This window comes from Hyposmocoma kahamanoa, unplaced genomic scaffold (assembly GCF_003589595.1).
Source record: "Hyposmocoma kahamanoa isolate Upper Pololo Valley unplaced genomic scaffold, ASM358959v1 92, whole genome shotgun sequence".
Lineage (NCBI taxonomy): Eukaryota > Metazoa > Arthropoda > Insecta > Lepidoptera > Cosmopterigidae > Hyposmocoma > Hyposmocoma kahamanoa.
In genome coordinates, this window is record NW_020654748.1 from 23,124,392 (window position 1) to 23,152,369 (window position 27,978).

The window sequence follows — 27,978 nt, forward strand, 5'->3', positions numbered from 1 at the left end:
CTCCCCAGACTATGACACATATTTTGTCTTGTCCTGCATGCCCCTACACCTGCACACGCGAGGACCTGTACAACGCCACTGATAAGCTGTGTCAGTCGTTGAGTACTGGTCCTCGCAAGTATAAACGTCAGAGTCGACACGCTAAGAAGAAGAAGGTAAAAACGTCATGACAATCAATAAAAATAAAATATTTAAAAACTTATTAAGACAAAGCTACCTCATTATCATAATAAGCACAATCGACATTTTTAGCGAAAATTGAGTCAATAGCGTATCTGTTATAGTCAAATAATCTTTAATTCTTATGTAAGCAAATTACACTTAAAATCATCATACTAACTAAGCTCTACTGCTTAGTCATAAATAAGGCAGATTCCCCTGAGAAGAATGAGCAAGAAACTCTAGGGGTTACTCTTTGTAAATGTACATTTGAATACATTTATCACTTACAATATTTAATTTAAACATCTTAGATCGAGACTCCATGCAAGTGCTAAACGGGTCACTACGGAATTTTTGTCATCCAAGTACGCAGAAGCCGTATAATAATAATCTTTAGTATAAAGTTTTTGTTTCACTATAGTTTTAAACCTCGTAAATGGCAAGTTTTGAATATTAATCGGAATCTTATTATAGAAGCGTATACATTGCCCCTTAAATGAGACTTTGTGAAGACGACTGTAAAAAACGGCTAGTTTATTTTTATTCCTCGTGCTAACGTTAGGTCTGTCACTATTTTTCATAAAAAAGAATAATATTTTCCTTTCTTTATAATATCAAGTGACGGGATGAACGAGTCGTGTGCCTGATGTAAGCTATACGCCTGTCCTTAACAGTTGCAGAGCCACCCAAGAGCTTTAAATCGCAAAGATCTGAGGGGCACTGCCACTGCGCCCGCCACCACGAGACATAAGTTGACAAGTCCCATGTGCTTGTAATTTTACCGGCACCCTTACCCTTCAAAACCGGATCGCAGTAATGCTAACATTACTGCTTGGCGGTAGAAATAGGTAAGATGGCAGTACTTCCCTTGTTAACATAAATAACATTTTCACAAATGTACTGTGACGATAGTGTAAGAATGTTAATCTCTTTAGACTTGTCTCTCGTAGACAATCTGGGGTACCAGATTGTAAATTGGCCTAAACGCACGTTTCTGCAGGACAAAGAATGGGATCTACAACCACCTATAAGCGGTGTTTTAATATCTTATTTAGTTTCAGTTTTATTGCACTATGCAAAATCAGCTTAATTAAAATTTTTTAAAGAAAAAAAAACTTAGTGCCCATCTCGAAAATTACCAAAATGCGAATGCGTTATTTATAATAAGAAGGACATACTAGCTAATGATTAAATAATTTAATAAACGCTAGAAATATGTCCAGTTGTTTAATACAAGTTATTCGAGCAAAAAGTAGAGTCGCGAAAAAATTCGCATCGTAATAATATTTAATCATTTGCTTTGGTGTTTATACTCGCACTATAACAACAGTATCTAATCGTGGCACTACACTATAAATAAATTGCGTACTTACGCAAAAATTAATTCCATCGTTGGGCGACCAAAAAATGACAGCCGAGAAAATTGCATGGAAATAAAACAAATGAAATCATCGCCTCTAAAGCACCACTTATTTACATCTACATATATATTGTTCATTAACACGTCTTTATTCTTTACGAACTCTACAATTCGCACCCCTCAAAGAATGGAATAAGTGGAGTTACGTCAAAAACGTTTATTGCGCCATTAGATATAACCCACATCCTCTCCAATTCTTGTAACTCTGGCGACTAATATTGTAGATAGAGTTACAAGAATTGGAGAGAATGTGGGTTATATTTTTCTGTATCGTATGGAGCATTAAACATGTTTGACGTAATTCCACTTATGCTATTCTTCCAGGAGGGATGCGAATTTCTTTAAGGGATTATTATCGTTTTCTTTTAATTCGGAAATTGGTTTTAAAACATTTATAATCTTATTTCGTAGTTTTTTTTATATAATACCAAGTGACGGGACGAATAAGTCCTGATGGTAAGCGACACGCCTATCCATAACAGTTGCAGTGCCACTCAGAGCTTTAAATCGCAAAGGTCTTAGTGGCACTACAACTGCTATGGACAAGCGTGTCGCTTAACGCCAGGCGAACGACTTGTTCGTCCTGTCATTTGGTTTCATAAAAAAATTCAAAAATTGCATTATATGTCATTCGCATACGATTTCATTTCAAAGTGTCTGGACAACACTGTCACTTTGAAATAACGCAATTTTTGAGATATTCATGTGTTACTTGTCATGTGCGATATATCGTGATCATGGCGCAGTTTAACGTGGTAACTTGTAAAATAATTAAAAAACATAAAACATGTTTTTAAAACATAAAATTGACTATAGGTTCTTTTTCACATTATATATGTTGGGAGTTATTGTGGTCTAAGATTTTTTGCGCCGTCTTGACGTGTTTTAAAACGACATTACATTTAATATAAAAACTATTTTAATAGCAACGCTTGGTCTGTAACGTTTGTTTAATTCTGATTTTATAAAATCTAAATAGTTTAGTTAAATAATTTTCCAATTTCCATCCTTTAGGTAGAACTTCCGTAACAGTTAAGTCAAAACCTCACAAATACTTCATCCTGTTGTTGAATTAAGTAAAATTACTTACTTACTTAGATTTTACGGCTATCACACTACGTTGTCATCACATAAAAGAAAGAACGAAAACATTTACAAAATCGAAATTTTCAATAACGATGGGATTATTGACGATTGAAACTATACCTACACGTAGAGGTAAAATTTGATTTTGTGATCCTGATTAACATTATCAAAAATACTTATAATGTACCGAGTTTAAAGTAAGGTAACTAACTATAGATTTAAACTTACCACAGCGGCGAAAATAGTAACAAAACGAAGCATAGTAACTATGGCACTGAATCTCACAGTTTGTACAAACGGCGGCGACGCGTGCGCATCTCCTATATACACGCAGCCTCCTATGACGTCATCCCTCCGCACCCCGCGCCCAAGAAACTAGTTCCTCGTCTCATCTTCACTTCTTGACCTTCGTTCTGTATAGATTGACAATTTTGTTAAACATTCCGTTGAAAGACAGGAGAAAGGTAGCAATGTATTGTGAACGCGTTCATATACAATTATTTTCCATTGTCAAGGTGCTTTGTCAGTTCAAGTGTCCGTCTATCGTCGGATTTATTTTGTTTTATACTACTTGTTTAATGTGAAAATCAATCAGAACGTCTTGAAGAATATTTGCTTTAAATTTGTCTCTTTCTCGTTTGCTTGAAAGTTTCCGCAAGTCTAGCAATTTCTTGAGCCAATAGCTTCTAATGAAACTACTTTTTATCCAAAATCTCATTTCTAACGCAAATTGTACACCGTGAAACATTATACGAATGGATCACGAAATGTTTGTTTCTCTTGATTTGTTAATTATATTCTTGACTGGACTTTAACAAAACATATCAAAACAGATCGTGATATCATGTTACAATGATGATTTAGTTAATAGATACGGCACTTCAACTAAATCCAAAGAGGCACTGTTTAGTTAGATTAGTCGATATGACGTTTGCAAGTAAATGGAACGCAAAATAAAAGTAAACTATTTTTTTAGCAAGTGACGGGACGAACAAGTCGTACACATGGTGGTAAACGACACCCTTTTCATAGCAGTTGCAATGATAATATAATAATAATAATAATAAAGTTTTATTCAAGTAAGCCTGACTCACAAGCACTTTTGAATAGTCCAAATCATACAATAGATTACAAAAAAGACATGTCAAATAAATGGTAAGTAGGTAACAAAACGATATTTCCCTTTCGCCAGAAGTTTGTTTTTAACACATGCCTTAAACTTATAAAATGGTAAATATGAAATTTCGATCGGAACTTTATTGATATATGTAATTCGTTGTCGCATAAAATAATTACTAACTTTTTGCAATCGGTATTGAAGCATGAATAATTTATCTTTATTTCTAGTATTACATTTGTGTATATCGCTGTGTTTCTTAAATACAGTAATGTTTTGATGGACATATAAAATACAATTAAAATTCTCTGTGAACTTTTTTTAAGGGAGTCCCTGTTTCCCAGTTTATATTATGGACCTTTTGGAAAACAAAAATAGTCGCGACTCACTTATTCTCTTACTCACTTAGAGAGTCAAATCGGAAAGATCTGAGGGGCACTACCACCGCACCCGACACCCTGAGACATACTCTTAGGTTGACAAAATTGTGTGCCTGCTATTTCATTAGGACCCTTACCCTTTAAAACGGGAATGCAGTAACGCTTACATTACTGCTTAGCGGCAGAAATAGGTAGTATAGGACAGTACTTCCCTGGACAAACTCTTTTACAAGGAGCCCTACTGCTACTTAAAAAAACAGAAAAATAAAGAAATTTTACAAATACGCATACGTATGTGTGTAACAAACAACTCATACCTAATTAATAAAAGGACAACAGTGTGTATTAGCTGCAGCAAGCCAACAAAATCTCTCTGCTCTGCTTTTCAGCTATTTATTACCTTGTGGTAGCACAGCCCGGGACATCAACTGCAAAATATAATGAAAATATTTTTTTGTCATAAACTTTCGTTGTCTTAAACTGACGTAATTAATCGATGTTGCAACGTACGTCAGTCATTGAAATTAATGTGATGTCAAACCATAAGGTGTATTGTGATATGGACCCTTAATGGCATGTCCACGCATGTTAAAGTATTCGATGCGAAAAATATTGATATATGTACAAACTGCGTGGAATATGAGTCCGAACGTTATTGCTATGGTACATGATTCATGTTTCCATGTCAATTGAAATATTTTTTCGAGCCTAATTTAGGTGTATTGGTGCTTATTATAAACTATCATAAGTAAATAAATATTGAACAAAAACAATCCTTATTCTGTGAATTTAATTTTTTTTTTCGTTTTGAGTAGTTATTTTCTTAGTAGTTAAGTAGTTGTTCATAAAACCTACTATATCAACTACGAGTACATACATAGTTTGTTTCGGTAATCGTAAAAAGAGCACGGTAGTAGAAGAGCTCTTTGTCAAAGAGCTCGTCCAGGGGAGTACGACCACCGTAAATATTTCTGCCGCCAAGCCGTAATATAAAAATTACTGCGTTCCGGTTTTGAAGCGGATGAGTGCTGGTGATATTACAGGCACATAGGACTTGACAACTTATGTCTCAGGGATGTGTGATCTTAGCGCTGGCGTCGATCAAAATAAACCGACAACATAGTATACATTGACTCACACTAACCCAAGCCCCAGTGGCCACTATTAACGAGATAGTAATAAATGTCTACCGCACGTAAAAAGTACATTTCTCAGAATGTGCCTTTCGCAAAATGTCCCGTTTTCCCCAACTGTACATACACTTCTTTTAGTGTCAGAAAAAGGAAAAATGTATATAACAGTCAACCGTGACCATGGGACCTGTAAAGGGCCCGAAACGTCGGTTTGTTTGAAAAAACAAATATACGCGATTTAAATCCGGAAAAATAGTTTCATTTCAAATGTATATAAATTATGGTTTTACATTTATATAAGGAAAATTGTGAGTTTGTGTATTGGTAGCCTTCAGAAAAAATATACCATTTATTTATATAAAAGTATACTAATTACGTAACCAATGTTTGGCCGGGTTAAAATGATAAATATAAGTATATTAAAAAACTATATGACTATATTGTACCATGACTAGTTTATGTCTGTATTGAATACAAACCAATTATTAAAAAAAAATTAAAATTTTATTACTCACGTTTAGAGTTCCGTATCTCAAAAAGATGAAACTAACAACTTACGGTCTGACTTTGTTTTCCGTTCATCATTAGGCACTGTTTAATAAGCGAAATAAATAAGATTTTTATTTTTCTGAGTAACCTCATAATTATGGTTTTGAAGGTTACCAATACACAAGCTCATAATTTGCCTTATATAAATTTAAAACTATACATTTTAAAATTTTTCTCACCTTTTTCTGATACTGAAAGGAGTGTACGTAAAATCGGGGGAAAAGGGATATTTTGCGAAGTGAACATTCTGTGACTGAACGGTCTTTAAGAACCATTATTATAATATCCGCCTATGAAGCGTATGCAAATATTATTCCATACATAATTCTCATTTTGTTCTGCGGTATAGATACAGTGGAGATAAATTAGGATCAGATACATAAGGATAGATACAGATAATATCGCATCACGATAGTTCAAGGTCCGGAGACCACAATCGTGGTCATGAAAAGGAAACTAGGGATGAGACATTGTGAATATTAAGTAAATATTTTTATGTCAATTGTGATTAACTATGTGGTTATTTGATATTTTAACTAAGTTACACAACTAACTAAATTACACAACACTTTGAAAACTGAACCTTGTGGAATAAGTTAAAACTATTTCGAAGTGCAAGTATTTACAAAAATGTTACGTAATTTGTATTCTTTTAACTGGGAGAGTATGGGGATATGCGAAACTATAGGAGATACAGGGAACCTGTCTTAGGATCCATTGATGCATTTTGTGTGAAAACAATTTTGGAATATAGGAAATAAAACTATTTTTCCGGATTTAAATCATAACAAACCTTTAAAAATTTAAATCCGGAAAAATAATTTCATTTCCTCTGTGTAACAATCGCGAAAACTTAAGAACTCGAATTTTGGAATAGTAAATTTTTTGGTCAAGCGCTGGTTAAAGTAAGCATTTTATAAAATTTACAATTTTTTTTTAAATGTTGATAGACTCAGTTTCTCGTAGGGATAAATAATTTCATTGAATAGGAAGAAAAAATCTGGACTGCAGAAGTTGCTCAAATTTGATAAAATGTTACTCGTTATCTATGAAAAAAACTTTTTATTAAAATTTACCAGTTTCTGCGGTCCCGATTTTTTCTTCCAATACAACGAAATGCTCCTTACATGAAACTGAGTCGATTAGCGCTAAAAAAATTATCAATTTTATTCATTTTTATAGACAAACCGACCAAAAGTTTACTATGCCAAAATTGATCTTTGCAAAAAAAAGAGTAAATGGTTCAAAGACAGTTTTCCTGTATTTTTATTAAATTCGGATTTCCCCATATTGTCCCAATTAAAATAAACATTAAATTCGAGTAGATTGGTTAAAAAACTGCAATTGTTTGTGTTATGGAGCGCGAGTCTCTTCTAGATACGGAATGTTCAGGTAGAAAGCAGCATACAATCTGCATTCTAGTTATTATTTTGCATAAACAAAACAGCGTAGAAAGGTAAAACAACTCTAAAATAACTACAATTCCAAATCTATTACCATAAAGACATGAGATCGAAATAATCGTACAATCAAAAGTCAAGATCAAAAAGACGTTTGGGTAACCACAAAAAGACGTTTGTTAGTTGGAAACTTCCTCTTCCCCCGGGCGATTGAAATCGTGTTGGGATCAAATTGCAACACTCTCGAGCCGATAATGGATGCATCTTTTATGTTCGTATTGCATAAAGATTTATCTGTACGTATGCTGGATGCATTGCATCGTATAATAATGTGTTGTCCGGAACAAATTGATGACTGGTTGGACGCCGCATTTTAATATTTGGAATTGGTTTGAACCTGAGGAAACTAGAATTTCGAAATTATAGACAAACTTGGATCACACAATGTTTAGGATATCACTAAAACGTGAAACACACGGAGACTGCCACTGCGCCTGTCACCCTGAGCCATAAGTTGACAAGTCCCACGTGCCTGTAATTTCACCAGCTCCTTTACTGCTTGGCGGCAGCAGCAGGTAAGGTGGCAGTACTTCCCAGGACGAACTCTTTCACAAGGAGCTCTACTGCTGCTAGAACTGCACTAAATTGCTGCTAAATTAGACCCCCCAGAGCTCCGACTGGACTCGCGCCCGACCCTCACCCGGTCTCTGTTTATTTTCACACTTTAACTATGCTATGCCGCGTAGACATGGATTGGATGGCACTACAGATATAAAGAACATGTCTGCCGACATACGTAGGCTGCTCATGCTATAACCTTTTACGTACGAACTTAGAGTTGTACTCAGGGTGGCATTGATACTTTACAAGGCGTACGTGCGCAGTGTACTGGAGTTCGGAGCGGCAGTGTGGGACCCTCGCGAAACCACATATAGTGATGTGATAGAAAAGGTACAGAAAAGGTTTGCAAGATTTGCTTATAAAAAGATGTACAATGTCTACCCGTATCTTTTCCCTTCTATGTTTGTGTACGGAATGGTTGGATTAGACAGCCTATTACTGAGGCGTAAACTAATGCTCATAATGCATTATCACGCTCTTTTGAATGGTAGGGTTGACAACATGACAGTGGTGTCTCGGATGCGTCTGTTTGTCCCTGACCGATATTTGCGAGGCGACGGTGCGGTGCTGCAGAGGCGCGTGCGTCCCTTGTTCGCGACGCTTCGCTCGCGCACCTGCAGTGGCGCACATGCACCTACTGTTCGAGCGACTTCTTTGCTCAACCAATTGCTCACACAACAGTCACATGCCGACATATTCTATGACAGTTCGAATGCATTCTTAAAGCATGCTATTTTGTTCCTCAATGAATTTTTAAAAATTTAAAGCAGAGTACCTATGTAATTTAATTTAATTATAATTGTAATTAATGTATAGTGACTAGCATATAAGTGCTTTGGCTTGCGCTGTAAATTTATATTGTGAATAAAAAAATAAATAAATAAATAAATAGAGTTGAACCCCGCAATAAGTTGGGCATTGTCAATATGCGTTATTTTGTATTGCACACTGATATAGACCTCACAGACTTATCGTTGCTAGTGCACAAGCATGCTATAGCGCACATCTGGACTTCGCCAGCGGATACCAATAATGAGGCAAAGTGCCGACGAATTAGAGTGCCTTTAAATCGCAAAGATCTGAGGAACACTGCCAGTGCGCCTGTTTTCCTGAGACTTAAGTTGACAAGTTCCATGTACCTGTAATTTCACCAGCACCCTTAATATTCAAAACCGAAACGCAGTAAAATTTAGCGGCACAAATAAGTAGGTGACAGTACTTCTCTGGACGACCTCTTTCACCATGAGCTCTATAGGTATCGATAGGTCCTAAGTATAAGGGCCAAACTAACAATTTGAACATTTTCACTTGTGTGTGGAAAATGCTTCATTTCATTATATTCTATAAGTAGCGTCAAAACAGAATCAAACATGCTCAAGGAAACCTCGAAATACAAGGAAATCTTGAAAATATACCAGATTCAGACTCATCGTATACTGCTACTAAAATCCACATTGAAACTTTACCGTTATTCCGGCTGTAGAATATGACGATTATGGCAAATCCTGCTTTTATAGGTACAGGCATCTATACAGTAATAGACTGTTGTAAATCGAGCGTTGACTCTGGAAATTCAGAGTATAAAATTATCAAAGACACGTGCCATAATAAATGATCCGTGTCAAATGATGAGGACTTTAATATAATTTTATTCAGAGCAATCCTAATGCCTTAATGGCGCCAATAAATAAGGATATCTTGGATTTATTCACGAGACGAACGTTTGTTTTGGCGTTCTTTTATTTCTTGCTTTTATTAAAAATAATAAATTTTATTAAATAAATAATTTTATTAAAAACAGCTATTTGAATCAGTCAATATTGAGCTGCTTAGCGACAAGCTAACCTTTGTAGACCCGTACTTATGTTGATGGCAAATGCAAATGTAGCGCGATCGTCAATCCTGATAATTGTTAGGTTGATATGAATAGACATCTGTACTGGCAAATCCGCCTTGTAGAATGTGTATTTTTATTTTAGGTCTAGTTTTAAAATAAAAAATAGTCGAATGTCATTTTTTTTCATCCATTTGTTTCCTAAACTTTACTGCTCTCTCACCATAGCGAACATACTCGACATTTTGAGTTATTAACATATCTGGAATACTCGCTTAACCGAAAAAACAGAGTAAGGGCGCGTTCCCATTATGCCGTAACGTTTTATTTATACGTCACGTAACGCCTGTTCCCGTATCACGACTATCTGTCGTGACTCTGTCGTCGACGTTTATTTTATGAACGACTGTCATATTGTCTAGCTGTTCCCACTAGCCACTACATCGTGACGACAATTTATCGGTTCACGGCGCCGCTTTGTCGTTTGCACGACAGAATAGCTGTTGTCACATTTTTATCGTGACGTCTTATTTCTCGTCGGACGACTGTCGTTCTAGCTCTTCCCATTGTGACGACAGTCTGTCGTCGTAACGTGAAAAAAGTCGTGAACGACAGTTAATCGTGTAGACCTATGTGTAAACAACTTAATTTAAATATACAGACCACTACACTTTACACTACACGACTATCTGTCGTCACGACATAATGGGAACGCGCCCTAACCATCCATTCTGGAACCCGGTTTTCAGCTAAGGAAAACCCGGGTTTTTCGGGGTTTTCGGTTTTGCCTTAAAACTATTCAAAAGTAAATTCGTAACTCATAATATCATCGTATCGTGATTAATAATGATAAATAAACGCGAACTAAATGTTAGGATCTCGGGTACCCGACTACAGCGCAGCGACGGCGTCGGCATGATGGGTGCCGCTAACTTTTGGGTAGTGAGCGCCGAGTGAAGTGAGGTTTAAAAAAATGTATATGGTTTGATTTTTTCCTTCCTGGGCAGTACTGCCGTTTGAGCGACTTAGTTGCTAGATTCAGTGCATTTTACGAATGTTTAGCAAGCTAAAAGTTTCTTTTAGCGACAAATAAATTTAGAGACAAAGCTGTTTTGAGCCACAGGCTACTTACTACGTATTTCAGAAATAAAAACGGGACCTGTTAATGACTAGTATTTACGATTTAAGAAATATTTATGTAATTATGTTCGTATGTTCGATTTTCAAGTTAAAAGCTCACACACACTCAACACACACTCAACGCACACACTCAGCAAAGCTGGTAATACTATATAGAATTAGACTGAAAAAGATGTTTCATTGTTTGTCTCTAAATATGCATATTTATTTTAGCATGTTAGTGTTGTCGATTTGTTTTTTATTATAATTCGAGAAGTTGATTGATCTCATTGAAGCTGTGAATTCAATATATAAGTAATAAAAATAATCTACAAAACACTACTTTGATTTTTTTTAGATTTGTGACACTTTTAAAGAATTATTTGGGTGACAATAAAAAAATACGGAAAAAAAAAACAAGTAACCGGGTAGCCTAAAACTAAAAACCGTAAAAACCGGTTTTCAAATTCGCTCGGTTTTTGCATGCCCTGACTACAACCTCCTCTAAGCGGTTTTTTAATATTTTATTTACTTTTAGTTTTATTGTTAGCTAAAATCAGCGCAATTGAAATTTTTCAAAGAAAAAACTTCAGATGCCAATATCCCGAAAGTTTCCAAATTGCAAATGCGCTAATTATGACAAGACAAGGTAGCAGATTCGAGTCCTGTCGGGGAGATTTTTTCTTTGTGTTCGATCTTTGTATTTAACAATTATAGCAAACTAGTGGAATTAGTTCGCAAAATAAAAGAAATCAATAATAAACAAGACAGTCTTGATATAAAGGATTTTTATTTATTAAACTTTGATTTAACATTGTTAAACTGATACAATTTTTAAATTTTCAACCGTTTCCACTTCGTCACAAAATCTAAAAGAAAAGTGTCGTATGTTAACCGACTTAAAAAAGGAGGAGGCTATCAATTCGACTGTATTTTTTTTGTATGTATGTTACGCGATAACTCCGCGGCATTTGGGAACCGATTTTGATGGTTCTTTTTCGTTGAAAAGAGGGTACCTCAGTATTGGTCCCATTCAAATTTGCTGAAAATATTCCACCTCTAAGGGTGGCAAATAAGTGTAAATCCACGAACTTTAGAGGGCAGTTTTATTTTTAATTTAATTTTGATTTCATTCAATAAAGATTGAGTAAGGGTGTACTAATTCGATGTTAAACGATGTCATTTACTGTATATCTAGTTCTTATTTAATTATAAACCTGAAAATTACCAAATTTTCAAGTTAGTTTACTCTAGCTAATTTCGGTTATTTAAGTAATTGAGTAATTTATCGTGGAATATTAAATAATACTTTATGATGACATTGTAAAATATTCAAATAACAAAAAACTCACCTGAAAATCACCCGACTGTTTTATACTCTCACTATATCTTTTTGTGTCACTAAATGTGCCGCAATGTGTATTTAAAATTTATTATACATTTCTTTCCAGACAATTGTAATGGGCAACGAGCAATCAGTGCGCGCTTCACACTTCCACAATGACCATAGGCCCGAAGACGAGGACAACAGACGAAGGCCCGAAAAAACACACGAGCCCGACGAGAACGGCGACGATGACAATGAAAACCACATCAGTATTTCTAACAAAATGGTCAGTTCTTACATGAAAACACATTTTGTAACTACACCTTTAATTACCACCCTTAATAAAGGTCACACCTGCAAAATTAGTTGATAACTTATTTATACTTAAATAGGGGGACAGTCCCAAATCTTTCTACATAAGTTTTGTTTATAGTGCCTCTCCCTATCAACCTCTTGTTTATGCGGGAAGGGCACTATGATCTGTTCGCACAGGGACCATCTAGGCCAGGTCCTAACCCCGGATCAGCACGTTTGCCCGTACTTCATCCAGTTCTCTGTAAGGTTAGTGCCTTAGGTGAGATGGCGCACGTACAGCGCCCTCCATTTCCATTTTCCTCCTATTTTCCATATTGGTTATAGCTGTAGGCTTAAATAGGGAGAAGCTCCATATCTTTATGCGTTAGTTTTTATTATAGTAACCCTCCCTGCCCACCCATATGGCATACGAGAAGGGTACCTGTGCGCATACAGGAACCTTACAAGTTCAGGTTCTGACCCCAGGTCAGCCAGTGTACAGGGTTGTCACAGACCTCTGTCACTTAACTTCATCCGGTTCTTCGAGAGGCTAGTGTCTCGGGTAAACAGGGAGAGTTGTAAAATTTCAAATTTTTAATAGTAAAACTCCTTGTGAAAGACTTAGTCCAGGGAAGAACTGCCACCTTACCTATTTCTGCCGCCAAGCGGTAATGTCAGCATTACTGCGTTCCGGTTTTGGAACACACAGGCGCAGTGACAGTGCCCCTCAGTTCTTTGCGATTTAAAGGTCTGAACGGCACTGCAACTGTTATGGACAGGCGTGTCGCTTACCATCAGGCGCACGACTTGTCCGTCCCGTCACTTAGTATCATAAAAAAGACCTAATGCCATTGACTTACAAATAAATGGACGACGGGTCTAATACAAAAACCACGAAAAAAATGTCCCAAGTCAACCTATTTAAACGTAGTGACATGTAAAGGAATATGAAAAAGCTAAAACGTTGAATTTAAATTGTAATGTCATCGCAGTACTGTCTAATTTTGCTTGCTTCGCTGTCAGTCGAACAAACGAAGACTAAAGCGTGAATGACGCTCTGTATACGATTTTAACGCCCTATAAGTTCGGACACTTTTTAGCGCGGACCCGACGTCCATATAATTGTAAGTCAATGCATAATGCATAATTTATTTCAAGTTCGTATTATTTAAAAGACTTTATAGGAAGCACTTTTGACGTACAATCACATATGGCTTTATTGTATTAATGTCAACTTGCACTAAACTTATGTATATCTTAAACCAATGCTTGTAATGCAAAAGATAATTGATTAATGCCCTTAATGCTTTATGACACGAGTGTCTTATTAATTTGAGCATTGGTTTAAGTTAAGATGTACTTCAGATTAGAGCAAGTGGATATAAGGGCGCGTTCCCATTACGTCGTGACGACAGATAATCGTACAGTTTAAAGTGTCGTGGCTTGTTTAATTAAGTGAATTTGTTCACGTATAGTAGAACGCGATTAACTGTCGTTCACGACTTTTTTGACGTTACTACGTCAGACTATATTAACAATGGGAAGAACTAGAACGACTGTCGTACGACGATAAATAAATCATAACGATAAAAATGTAACGACAAGTAATCGTAGCTTCAAACGATTCCGTCGTGCACATGACAAGGCGCTGCCGTGAACCGATATATTATCGTCACGAGTCTAGTGGGAACAGCCGTTCAAAGATAAAATAAACTTGCACGACAGTCGCGTTTCAGTTTTCGAGAGTTACCACGAATCGTCTCGCTCGCAGGTTTGACGACTTCCAACCCGGAACAAACCGGTTTCCGAAAGGATTTTAGTACCGTAGACCACATCCATACGCTGCGGCAGGTTATACAGAAGACCGGCCACTTTGCTTAGCGTTTGTGGACTTTGACAAGGCCTTTGATTCGATCGAGACCTGGGCGGTGCTGCAGTCTCTCCAAAGATGCCAAGTAGACTAATAGGTATATCGAGGTGTTAAGGTACTTATACAAAAACGCCACTATGTCAGTCCGATTACAGGATCAGACCTCTAATCCTATCCAACTGCAACGAGGCGTGAGACAGGGAGATGTGATATCTCCGAAACTGTTCACCGCTGCGTTGGAGGATATTTTCAAGCTTCTGGACTGGAAAGGACTTGGCATCAACATCAATGGCGAGTATCTAACACACCTTCGATTTGCCGATGATATAATTCTTATGGCTGAGACCTTGGGAGACCTGAACACAATGCTCGAAGATCTTAGTAGTGTTTCCTAAAGAGTGGGTCTTAAGATAGACAATCATCAAATCAATCAGATGGATCATGTCGAATGTCCATGTTGTACCCGCTCCAGTTAAAATTGGGAGCATTACACTCGAAGTTGTTGACCATTACGTATACCTGGGGCAGACAGTCCAGTTAGGTAAGTCCAACTTTAAGAAAGAGATCTCTCGTCGAATCCAGCTCGGATGGGCAGTGTTCGGGAAACTACAAAAAATCTTTGCGTCCAAATTACCTCAGTGTCTCAAGACTAGAGATGAGATTAACTGCTATATTCACATAGCATGCTAAATGCTAAATTTTTATAGCGCGCTATTTAAAGTGCTAAAATTAAAATTTTTAGCAGCTCAAGGTCGTGTGATAATGTAACGAATGGAAAGAAACGTAAAATAGTTATAATGACGTGCGCTAAATTGTTAAGTATAGCATCTATGGTCTATCTATCTATACAGTAGTTTACAGTTTTTTATGGTTAGTTACGACCGACTTCATTTGTTTTGTAACTATTACATAATATGGTGGTCACAGGTTATAGACGATAAATCAATGAGCTTCCCTTCATACTTTATCAATTTACTATTTACAATTTGCATAAAACTTTACACTGGTTATTTACAGTAAATTACAATAATTAATAATAACGCACACACTCGTACTTTTATATACAAATATTACAACGACTTATAAACAAACGCTAAATTAACTAAATAAACCCAAGTACTTAAAATCGTATTAAAACCACAAACCACTAATACTATAAAACGTAACCAAAATTATAATTTATAACATAACTACAATTATAATACTTGCTAAGTGCTAAATGTAGCATTAGCGTTTAGCGTACTCAAACGTGAAATTTAACATCAATAAACCAATCAGCTATTTCGCGTTTCGCACCAAACGTTAAATGCTACAAATAATATGTGAAAGTACTTCACGTTATAATTGTTTCATCCAATGATAAGAGCCGCTAGATACACATAGAATCTAGTGGCATCTATGAAATATTAAGGGAGATAACTCAGGATGAAGAAGGATTTTGTTTGTCAGTGCGTAAATAAAGCACGGATAGATTGATGGTATGGCATTGAAATATTGTAAAATTATGTCGCTAGATCGCTTTTGGTTTAATTTTCTTAACGTTCTCCAGTCCAAAGTGAAAAAAAGTTTGTTATAATTTTAGCACTTTATGTCTTTCAAATTGTAATTGCTATAATAATTTTTTAATTTAACATTATAATTTGACCTATATATTATATTAACCATCTCTACTTAAGACGAAAGTCTTTGACCAGTGTGTGTTACCAGTGATCACATATGGATCAGAAATGTGGTCTCTCACTATGAGCCTCATAAGAAGGCTCAAGGTCACTCAGCGGGCAATGGAGAGCTATGCTCGGTATTTCCGTAAGTGATAGAATCAGAAATGAGGAAATCTGTAGGAGAACTAAGGTAACCGACATAGCTCGAGGAATTGCTCAGCTGAAGTAGCAGTGGGCGGGGCACATAGCTAGGAGAACCGATGGCCGTTGGGGCGGAAAGGTTCTTCAATGGCGACCGCGCACCGGACGACGCGCAGTGGGTAGGCCCCCCACCAGGTGGACCGACGATCTGGTAAAGGTCGCGGGTAGCCGATGAATGCGGGCAGCGCAGAACCGATCGTCGTGGAGATCGTTGGGGGAGGCCTTTGCCCAGCAGTGGGTGTCGTATGGCTGAATGATGATGATGAATGATGACACAGTCACGACAGATAGCGTGATATGGGAACAGGCTAGACGCGACAGTCGTCTATCGGTCAATAAAACGTTACGACATAATGGGAACGCGCCCTTAGGAGACGTCATTTTTATCAGAGGCTGTAATAAAATGTTAGAAGTACATTTCTCTTAGTATAAGTTATACTTCTTGGACTTTGCTTATAGGTCGAAGCAACGACAAAACGATGAATTACTTAAGTTTACACTAATCGAAATAATACCATTTGACCATTTTGTACAGGAAAAATGCAACAGGAACTTAATAAAAAATAACTTTGGAATTTGGTTTTTACCCACCTGTGTCATTCATTACCTACTTATAACGATACTATCATCGGTAAGATTTGTTGAGTTTTTTTGCGTACAAGCTGATAGAGTCCAAAGTTGTTCCATGTCTCCCGATTATGGATAAAACGGTTACAGTCGAATCTCCTCTGCAGAATCTGAATGAGTAGAATCACTTGTATCATTGCCAGCGTGTGCTTATTGTCATTCCTCTCACGTTTTGCGAAACTTGAATCCTTTCGCGAGATAGTATGTAAGCGACGAGGTAACGGAACCCTCGTAACAAGGTCATTGTAATAATGCCTATTTAAAACCTTACTTATCTATCACTAATAACTTAGTTACTTTATTTATTTAGGACAACTTACTAAACATACACAAACAAAATGATCAAAACAATAAATGTTGTGGCTTGAATTATTGTGTTGTTTCACTAATAAGTTGCCACGGCATTCGTTTGTACATAGGAGTAAGATTAAAATAATTGATTAAGTACTTACAAATGTAGATATGTGGTTTACTTTACGTATTAACTAGATAGGTAAATAGATAAACACTTTATTCACTAGTATGACACAAATACAGATTGAATACAACGGGAATAACCAATAATCTCAGTACAGAGTACCTACTAATAAAACCGACCTCAAAAGTACGTGGAATTGTTACATCTATTTGCCTAATTCGCCACTGTACAGGACTTGACACAGGAGATAATAAAAATCTGTTCTCACTACTCGAAAGTATATTGAGAGAGAAAAACGCCTTGTATTGGAGAATAGCAAAACCAACCATTAAAATAATTGCTCCTTAAGTAAAATTTAGGCGCTATGTATAAAAATGAATGTTCATGCGTGATCAGCTACCCTTAGAGGTGGTTGATTTTCTTCAAAATGAAATGGGACCACTATGGATGTACCCTCTTTCCAGCAAAAAAAGAATCATGAAAATCAGTTCATAAATACCAGAGTTATCGCGTAACACACATACAAAAAAACATACAGTCGAATTGAAAACCTCCTCCTTTTTTGAAGTCGGTTAAAAATAAAACATCTTTTGTCATCGCAGTGAAATGGTGCTGACTCAGCATATGCCTAAGTTCCCTAAAGGCTCTTATGTATAAACATGATACGACTTACGTCGTATGTGTAAGAGCCCTTGGGGCTCGCTGGGGTACGACGACGTCGTCGTGCTACGACGCGACGGCGTATCGTATTTATGTGTAAGAGCCCTAAGGCGCTGGTTTTCAGTCAGAATCAACGAGACTAAATCTAGAAGTTATTTGTAATGAAAGACCTAAACGACTAGGAGGGAAATTGTTCTTTAAAATAATAAATGTAATAAAGTCTGAATGGTGTATCTAAAGCAGTGTTGGGCGTTAATCAATTAAATTTCAATCAATAATTCAATCATATTAAAAAATCAATTCAATTGAAATCAATTGCAATTAAATCAATTGCGACGCGCCGCAATTGATTTAATTGCAATTGATTTTAATTGCAATTGATTTTAATTGCAATTGATTTCAATTGAATTGATTTTAATTGCAATTAAATTTGCAATTAAAATCAATTCCGGCCGGTTGGGGGCCCGGTCGAGGGCCCCAGGGCCCCGGTTGGGGGCCCTAGTTGGGCGCCCTAGTTGGGGACCCAGTTGGGGGCCCCGGTTGGGGGCCTCAGTTGGGGGCCCCAGTTGGGGCCCCAGATTGGGGTCTCAGTTGGGGGCCCTGGTTGGGTGCCCTAGTTGGGGCACCGGTTGGGGGCCCTAGTGGGAGCCCCAGTGGGGGCCCCAGTTGGGGCCCCGGTTGGGGGCCCCGGTTGGGGACCCCAGTTGGGGGCCCCGGTTGGGGGCCCCACTTGGAGGCCACAATTGGGGCCTCAGGTGGGGGCCCCAGTTGGGGGTCATAGTTGGGGGCCCGGTTGGGGGCCCTAGTGGGGGCCCCCAACTGTGGCCCCCAACTGGGGTCCCCAACTGGGGCCCCCATCTGGGGCCCCGACTAGGGCCCCCAACCGGTGCCCCCAACAGTGGCCCCAACTGTAGCCCCCAACTGGGGCCCCAACTGTGGCCCCCAACCGGGGTCCCCAACCGGGGCCCCCACCTATGGCCCCCAACTGGGGCCCCCAACTGTGCCCTCCAACTGGGGCCCCAAACCGGGGCCCCCTCTGGGGCCCCCAACTGGGGCCCCCAACTAGGGCCATCAACCGGGGCCCTGGGGCCCTCCAACCGGGTCCACAACCGGGGCCCCCAACCGAGCCCACAAGAGGGGCCCCCTACCGGGGCCCCCATAACCAACGCGCTAACTCACCCCCATATAAATTTATCATAATTGTCAGTTTTAATTGTTAATTGTTAATCAAAAACATTGAAAAGATTGAAAATTGATTAATTGTTAATTGTAGATATTTGCGATTAACGATTGATCAATTGTTAGTTGCGAGAACCGCAATTAACAATTGATTAATTGTTAATTGCGGTTCTCGCAACTAACAATTGATCAATCGTTAATTGCTGTTTCGCAATTGACAATTAATTAATTGTCAATCTTTAATTGCCAGAACAATTAAATTTTGCCCAACACTGATCTAAAGTAACCTATTCAATATGCAAGTGCATGTAAGGATTTGAATATATAAGTGTAACTGTAAGTGAAAACTAGTTTATATTACACCAGTAATGGGACACATTTATAAATTTAATTATTTTATTTATTTATTTATTGTAAATATGTTTACACGGCATTACAGTTCCATAACCAATGCGCCGTGAAACCAAACTAATTAAAAAATAACAATAAAAATGAAAAAAAAACCAAAGACTGAAATAATAAATTAAACTATAGCACTATACTTGACTCACTATCATCCATCGCTTCACAAAATCTCAGGCATTCACAGCACACAGCCGCCCATCGCCATGCAAACAGATCACACTCCGGTGCTGATGCCAAGAGTTGATTGAGCATTGCGAGGGCACGGAGCAGTGGTGAGTTCCTACGCGATACGGTACGCACCGGTGGGACTGTGAATAGTTCACGACGTCGCGCTCTTAAAACTATTTTAGGAATGTCTGGGACAAAGAGCCTTATACAAGCTGTCCTCAGCAAGCACTAGCTCAGGACAGTCCGACTCGCCGCGTAATACCTGAGAAACAGATACCAGCAGGTTGTTGTTCCGCCTCACCTCAAGGGAATTATACTGAAGAGTCCCCAGTAAATACTTTGTCGGATACAAAAACGGATAATAGCCGTACATTTTTTTGTAGAAAAATCTAAGGAAAGCTATTTGAACCTTTTCTATCAAAGATGTATACGTAGCTTCATGCGGGTGCCATATAAGCGATGACGTCTCAAGTTTGCTTCTCACTAAAGCATTATAGACCATTCGTATAGCACCAAAATCTTGAAAGTCTTTGACGTTGCGGATCACAAAGCCCAGTCTTCGAAAGCAGTCGGCAGCAAGTGTCACGACATGATCGTGAAAAGTGAGGCGCAAGTCAAAGACTACACCAAGATCCTTTATAGAAAAAACGCGGTTAATCCGATCAGAAATGAAATACATATCAAATATGGAACTTGGTGCTTGGAAATTGGTGCACAACTTTAAGTCAGTGACGATCCTAAGAACATTTTTCAAATTATTAATACAAATATTGAACACTAACTCTTCTCATCACTAACTGTTTTCTAATTCTTAGAAAAATAAATTGTTTTGCAAATACGAAAAACTGGCTTTGCTCGTCATTTTTGTTCAATCGAAGTCAAAGTTCATGTTATAAATGTACATTACAACAATACCTATATTTCGTTTAATTTCTGCATTTACCCCGACGGTGTAGTGCGTCTGGCATGTTTGCCATGAATAGAGTAGATGACTTTCGTCATAAACACGTAACAGAAGACATTGTGGTCTTTTGTTACGAAAGTGAACGAATTGGTCAATAGAATGAATGTAAGGACAGTATGTACTCCATGCTACATTGTAAGCGAAGGTTTTATTTACGGTGCAAGGTGTTCGGCGCAAAGGGCGCTCCAAAGTACCTGCGTTTGCTTCCCAACATCATTTATAATTGCACCATTTGCACCGAAATTTCCGAATACTGGGGAAAATATAACTGTAAATATTCAATTTTGATCGCGTGCCTATTAGAGGGCGCCAAGCATTGACTTACAAATAAATGGACGACGGGTCTAATACAAAAACCACGAAAAAATGTCCCAAGTCAACCTATTTAAACGTAGTGACATGTAAAGGAATATGAAAAAGCTAAAACGTTTAATTTAAATTGTAATGTCATCGCAGTACTGTCTAATTTTGCTTGCTTCGCTGTCAGTCGAACAAACGAAGACTAAAGCGTGAATGACGCTCTGTATACGATTTTAACGCCCTATAGGTTCGGACACTTTAGCGCGGACCCGACGTCCATATAATGTAAGTCAATGGCGCCAGGGTATTGAATCAATGCTATTGATTGCACCCGGGGCGCTATAGGCTAGCGCTGGCACTGACTTCTAAATTACATTATTAAGTTTATCGAACACTTAGAAAAAAATCCGTCGATTCGGTTGGATTCGAACCCACGTCTTCCAGCAAATCGTCAGACGCTATGCCAACCAAGCCACGGAACGAACTGGCGGGCATTACTAATTTTTCTATGTGCTTGTTGCAGATCTTGTTGTTTTTGAATAAAGGCCCCTTTGATTACATTTTTACGTATAGTAAATTATGTTTAAATATATATGTATTGGTGTGAATGAAGACTTAAGTAGTCTAAAGTAGCTTTTTCAATTCGACTTTGTACTTTATAACTTGGTTACTTTAGTAGCAGTAGAGCTCCTTGTGGAAGATTTCGTCCAGGGAAGTACTGTCACCTTAACTATTTCTAGTGTGCGCATGACTGCGTTTCGGTTTTGAACGGTAAGGGTACTGGTGAAACTACAAGCACATAGGACTTTTCAACTTATGTCACAGTGTGACGGGTGCAGTGGCGATGCCCAGATTTTTGCAATTTCAAGCTCCGAGCGGCACTGCGACTGTTATGGACAGACGTGTCGCTTAACACCAGGCGCACGACTTGTTCTTCCCGTCACTTTATATCATAAAAATAAAACAAAAACTCTGGAGACGCGCTACGGGGTTTTCATTATGGCTTATTGTAATGGTTTCAGGTGGAACGTCTAGTGGAAGACGCGGCTTTAGCAGGAGGTGCAGCGGCGGCGGTTGCGAAGGCATCAGCCACTGGGCACGCACCACGAGGCGACTATAAAGACAAGATCTTCATCGAGAAACTCAAGTGCCTGGATGATAGTCATTCCGAGAAAACTGGGTAGATATTGAATAAAAAACAAATTAAATGCATTACATTCTAAGTGTAATCCACCCTAAAAGAAAATAATCTACCCTTATTGTTTAGTAGCCTAATGTAGCTTCAGTGGCCTAACGAATTGCACTATCGGCTCTAGATGAGAAGTACCGTGACACGATTTCCGGGTGGAATAAAGGAGGAAAATATACTTTTATAAAGTACTCATATAAAATAAAAATTAGAGCATTTTGGAGCTCAATTATTTAAATACACTCCTAGGTTCCAAGTTTTATTGAAAACGGGTCATGGAAAGTGGCTGAAATTCAAAAATATCAATATTTTGTTCAAATAGAACGGGACCTCTACTTTAGTACCCCCTGCCCAACAAAATAGAATCATCGAAATCGGTACACGAATGTAAAAAAAAAAATACATATAATGTAATGTGCCAGACAAACACAGCAATCACCTGGTCTGAAACTAGAGGATTTGCTATACTATGTACAACAAAATTCATTCTAGGGCACTTCCCAGGACGCACAGACCAGGACTAATTTAGAAAAGTACATTTTCCAAATTGATCCTATCCAGAATCGAGTCCTGAATCTCTGTATCCAGCGCCCACAGTGAACTCGAAAACCTTTAGTGTACTCGTCAAGCGTAATGCCACCGAGGTCGTCTTATTTATTTATTTAAATTCACCAACGCTTAATACATTCGGTTACAACAATATTTTACACACATTCGACAGGGTGTTACAGTTAAAATGCTTAACCAATTACAGGTGAACATGCCATGATGAGTATGAAAGTTAAGACAATTATTATTAATTTACTGTTTTTTTACTTTACTTATATTACATATGTTTACTGTATTAACAAAGTAAATTATAAAATAAACAAAACTACTCAAAACAACTTAGGGCCCACTAACATTTTTTGTCAAAAAAAGAAATTAAAAATACTTGTGTATAATTTACGTATTTTTTTTATTTAAAAAACTAATTATACGTTTGCAAAGCCGCAATATCAGTACATATCAGTACTGTTACCGTAAAAAAACATAAGTTGCACAATTTTGAAAAAAAGTCACTGAACTTCAACCTGCATTTTTGTGGCACAAAAACATTTAATTTTATAACACGATGGCAGGAGTTAAATACCAGTGGTGTTTAGTAACGTGTAGGCCCTCCTCTGTTCCTTACACATTCCCTGAGCCTATTTGGGACACTCTCTATAAGGTGAGTTACATTTTCGACAGGAATTTGTTCCCAGCAGTGTTTTAGTGCATTGGTTAGTTCCTGACGACTGTGGATGGCAGTAAACTGTTCTTTGAGGCTTCGTTTCAGCTGATCCCATAAGTGCTCAATTGGGTTTAAGTCGAGACTCAAGGCGGGCCACGGCAAAACATTGATGTTGACTTCCGAAAGTGTGCTTTGGATCATACGGGCCGTATGAGGACGTGCATTATCATGCATCAAGACGAAGTCTCGGCCAATTCGTTGTGAATATGGGATCACATGAGGCTGGATGACCTGTTGGACGTAATTGGCAGCGTTCACGTTGCCCTCATCCAGGAATACCAGCTCCGTTTTACCAATTAGGCTGATTCCACCACACACCATAATACTGGGCCCACCAAAGCAGTCAGTTTCTCGAATGCAGGGATCCAAAAAACGTTCTCCTGGTTTCCTCCAGACACGTACCCGTCTGTCATCACTGTAAAACTTAACTTTACATTCATCTGTAAAGAGCACTGTCCTCCAGTTGTCCATGGTCCATTCGAGATGTTCACGTGCAAATCTTAAACGCGCTGCACGATGTGCCCTGCTCAATTTCTGTCGTACAGCACGCATTCTGTATTCATGGAGCCTGTTTCGTATCGTTTGATCACTCACTCGGGTGCCAGTAGCTTCACGTAAGCGATTTTGTAAGGTACGCGCAGTCATGGTGCGCTCTCTACGTGCAGTAAGTCGAGTACCGATCTTCATGGGAGGTGGTGGACCGAGTTCTGCCTCCACCTTGTCGTCTAGTAACACTACCGGTCTCCTGATAACGCTTCCAAACATTTCGAATCGCATGCCGAGACACACAGAGGCTTAAAGCTACTGATCTCTGTGAATTGCCTTCTTGAAGCAAAACTACTGCTCTGTAAGCGGTTTCCGGGTCCATATGGCGTCGAATTCCAGACGTTGTTATTGTAGACAAAGCGCAAACATCGAAACAAATGATAAACACCGGTCCGATTTCAACCTGTGTTTGCTATGGGATGCAGAACACAAGTGATTAGAAAAGTGCGTAATATGCGGAATTTACTCATTTTTATTTTTTTCATCTACCCACTTAAGAACCACCTCAAACTTAACATTCCGAACGTTAAACAATCTGTAAACATTATGCAATTGAAGATTATCCACTTAAATTTACAAAGCAGCAGGCAAAAAAAAAAACAGTCGAATTCTCGGTAATATTCGAGTGGGCCCTAAATTGTTTTGAGTAGTTTACATTACAAATAATATTAACTTATACGCCAAAAACTGCAATATTGACTTCGTGAAGCGAGGCAATGAGACTGCGAAGATATCCATTTCAAGAGGTAGAGCATTGACGAGGCTGGCAAATCGAGCAAACGGAGAATTTGAACCTAGGATACTTTTGCGCACTGGGGGGTGAAAAAGATTTACGTGATACCTTGGTAGACGAGAGGGTAGTTTAAACTGTTTTAGAGAGAAGTTGCGGACTATTAATTTTATTGTTAATTAGTTTATATGAGAATACTAGATCAAGCATTTCACGTTGCAAAGATAAAGGAGAAGAATATTTTGAAGAACTTGAGACGGGTGTCGTACGAGACACTCTTTTTACCCAAACCTCGTAAATAACTAAAATGCCACAAGAACCTTTTCTGAATTCGTTCTAACCTAAGAGAGTGAACCGCATAATGTGGCCTCCAAGCAATACTCCCATACTCTAAAATAGTCCTTACAAAACTATTGTATACTAAAATTCTAGTACATGGCCTTCTAAAGACTTCGCCAATTCGTATTATAAATCCCAGCATCCTAGATGCTTTTTTTATAATTTATTCCATGTGAGGCAAAAATGTAAGTTTTTTATCAATTGTCACGCCCAAATCTCTAATACTGTCGACCTCATTTAATGTAGCACTATTGATATTTTATACAAACCTAAATGGGTTGTCTTTTCACTTTGAGGGATTAAGAAACATATTGTTATCCATGCACCACTGGCACAAACGGTCCAAGTCCCGCTGAATAACGTCAGGGATATCATTAATAAACATATTAAACAATACAGGTCCCAAATGCGACCCTTGAGGTATTCCAGATGAAATGCCACACTTTTCTGAGGTGTATCCATTAATAACCACATAAAAACTGCGCTCAGTTAAATATGATATATTATATATAATCCAGTTAAGTCTTATTAAAAATACAGTCAAATTTAGAACCTCCTCGGTTTTTGAAGTCGGTTAAAAATGATAGACATTCTTAAGGTGGCTTCCCATGGCTCGTTTGGCAGCCTGCGCGCGTGTAAAGAGGGCCGCCCGAGCGCGCCCGAGGAGGCCTGTTCGGATCCGCCACTGGTCGGTACCTCCAAAGGCGGGGCGCGAAAGTGCGCGCGACTTATGCTCTCCATAGAAACTCGAATACGCGCCTCAACTCGCGTCGGCCCGAGGCCACCCGGACTCGTCCGTTTTGCGAGCTCGCCCGTAAGTACAAATCAGCGCGCTTTATATCACAGCCGTGAATAGCCGCCTTACTTTTTTTCATTTATTTATTTATTTGCATTCAGGTAACAAAGACCCATAAATACATACCTTATAGTCTAACATACATAATAATACAATAAAAACACTACTGACTAATTATTATTTACACGTATTGTCTGCGGCGTGTGACGAAACGTGGGTGTTCGATAGCCGGCCTCGGAAACGTCGGTACATGACCCCCTTCGGCCAAAACTCATCTTTCATGAAGGTCGACAGATGTTGAGTTGGCACTCTCATCACAAATGAATTAAAATGTACACAGTGGCGGTACACCAACTGCTCAACCCTCAGGGTAGCATTACTATTACATGGTAGACTTTGTGGAGTAATTAAGCCGTGACACGTATAATAACGTCGTCGGTATCGCTGGATGCAGGAAATGATTAGGGCCAGTCGGGGCGGTGCCAATTTATAATTAGTGGAATATCGTACCTACCTCTTTCTCCGTTATTTATGACAAAAATGAAAGAAATGAAACTATTTTTCCGGATTTAAATCGCGTATATTTGTTTTTTCAAACAAACCGACTCGTCAATTGACTGGTCAACCGTGACCATGGGACCTGTAAAGGGCCCGAAACGTCGGTTTGTTTGAAAAAACATATATACGCGATTTAAATCCGGAAAAATAGTTTCATTTCCTATGTGTAACAATCGCGAAAACCTAAGAACTCGAAAAATGAAAGAATTATCAGTCACTAAAGCTCAATTTTTATTGCGGTTTTTTTAATATATTAAAGTTCAATATGCTATGTACAATAACGTTAAAAAATTCGCTTCCATTCCGTTCCGCCACATATAAATTGAGCCTAAGGATTAATTGTTATTTTTTCAGTTTGACTATAGAAGATGTGGATGCGACTGTAAAACGGATAGAAATGCGGACGGCAAACCTAGCGAATATCGGAACGATCTGCGAAGAGTCTATGAATGTCGTCCTGGACTGCTACAACACGCCAGGGTACTCGAGTAGCGGTAAATGCTGGGGTGTTATCGGTGGGTGGCATTCTAGTTGTAATAATACCTTTTTCAAAAGTACTGGTAATCAAAAATATTTAAATTAAGTAACAATGCTGTCACACTTGTTAGATGTATTTTTCTATAATGCCCTTTTCCCATTGGGGTAGACAGAACTCAAACTACACTACCACGGATTTTTGCCATCCAAGTACGCAAAAGCTATATTTAAACAACCTTTAGCGTCTTTGTTCATAATTATCAATGAAAATAATTGAATATCCAATATCTTCTAAACAAAGGAGCGACTAATTCTAAAATTTTGCGACTAGAACAGACTAATTCACGACTTTTTCTAAGTGCAATCAGATCTAATCTAGGTGTTGTGATTTTCGACATTCAGAAATGTCGACAGTAAAGCGCCCTTATAACTTTTGAACGGCGGACCGACTAAATCTAGTTTTTTGCTAAATAGCGACTTTTGTCTGGCTAGTTAGCAAATTTCAAAAACTCGACTATGCTGGAATTGGGCACGCGTTTGTACTTGCTGTGAGGGATTTCCAATATAGGGCAGCATCGGGTTTTTTACCAAACCAGTAACAAACGTGTGGTAGCATTCCTTGAAAATTGGTCAATCAGGTATTTAAATAAATTGGTAGTATTTTGATTGAGCTGTTATCGCCAAGATTGACCAACTATACAACGTCGGTTGCGCAGAGCAATTCGAGAAGTGCGTGCAGGAGCACGCGGCGGAGCGGCTGCGCGTGCGCACGCAGAAGGACGCGCGCGAGCAGGCGCGGCGCACGAGGCACATCGCCCGCGCCCGCGAGTCGGCGCTCAAGGACCTGGGGCCCGGGCCCCGCCAGACGCCGGTGCTGTGATCCGTGGCTTCTGCCGCCCTGGCGCGTCCGACTGCGACCCGAGTCGTCGCTACCTTCCCGAGATCAGTGCGCGGAAGTAGCGTGTTCAATTATCAATATATTTTGATAGTCAGTTCTGTCTTGGACCGATCAATAAACAAATCAAGGAAACGATGTGTCTTCGTGACTCTTTTGTATAGCGTTTTAAATGTTACACAATGCAATCGGTAACCTATCACAAACTCGATTTTTTTTTCCGAAATAACGTATGTTCGAATTTTCATTACATTGAAAACCGAATTATAACGAAATCGGG

General features: G+C 38.5%; 1 protein-coding gene across 1 annotated transcript; it reads left to right on the forward strand.

Annotated features, from left to right (window-relative positions):
- Window positions 1–11: 11 nt before the first annotated feature.
- LOC113236957 lies at window positions 12–27,974 on the forward strand. Its single transcript, XM_026473185.1, has 5 exons — window positions 12–155; window positions 12,273–12,434; window positions 21,918–22,075; window positions 26,681–26,841; window positions 27,520–27,974. Exons 1-5 carry the CDS (start codon window positions 12–14, stop codon window positions 27,681–27,683), a joined length of 789 nt encoding a protein of 262 aa, XP_026328970.1. The 3' UTR covers window positions 27,684–27,974.
- Window positions 27,975–27,978: the final 4 nt, after the last annotated feature.

Bases quoted from the DNA above. Each gene is read 5' to 3' on its own strand.
- LOC113236957 (XM_026473185.1), top strand. From the start codon at position 12: ATGACACATATTTTGTCTTGTCCTGCATGCCCCTACACCTGCACACGC. The intron at 22,076-26,680 runs GTAGATATTGAA...TTATTTTTTCAG, and splicing joins AGTCATTCCGAGAAAACTGG to TTTGACTATAGAAGATGTGG. The intron at 26,842-27,519 runs GTGGGTGGCATT...TCGGTTGCGCAG, and splicing joins TAAATGCTGGGGTGTTATCG to AGCAATTCGAGAAGTGCGTG.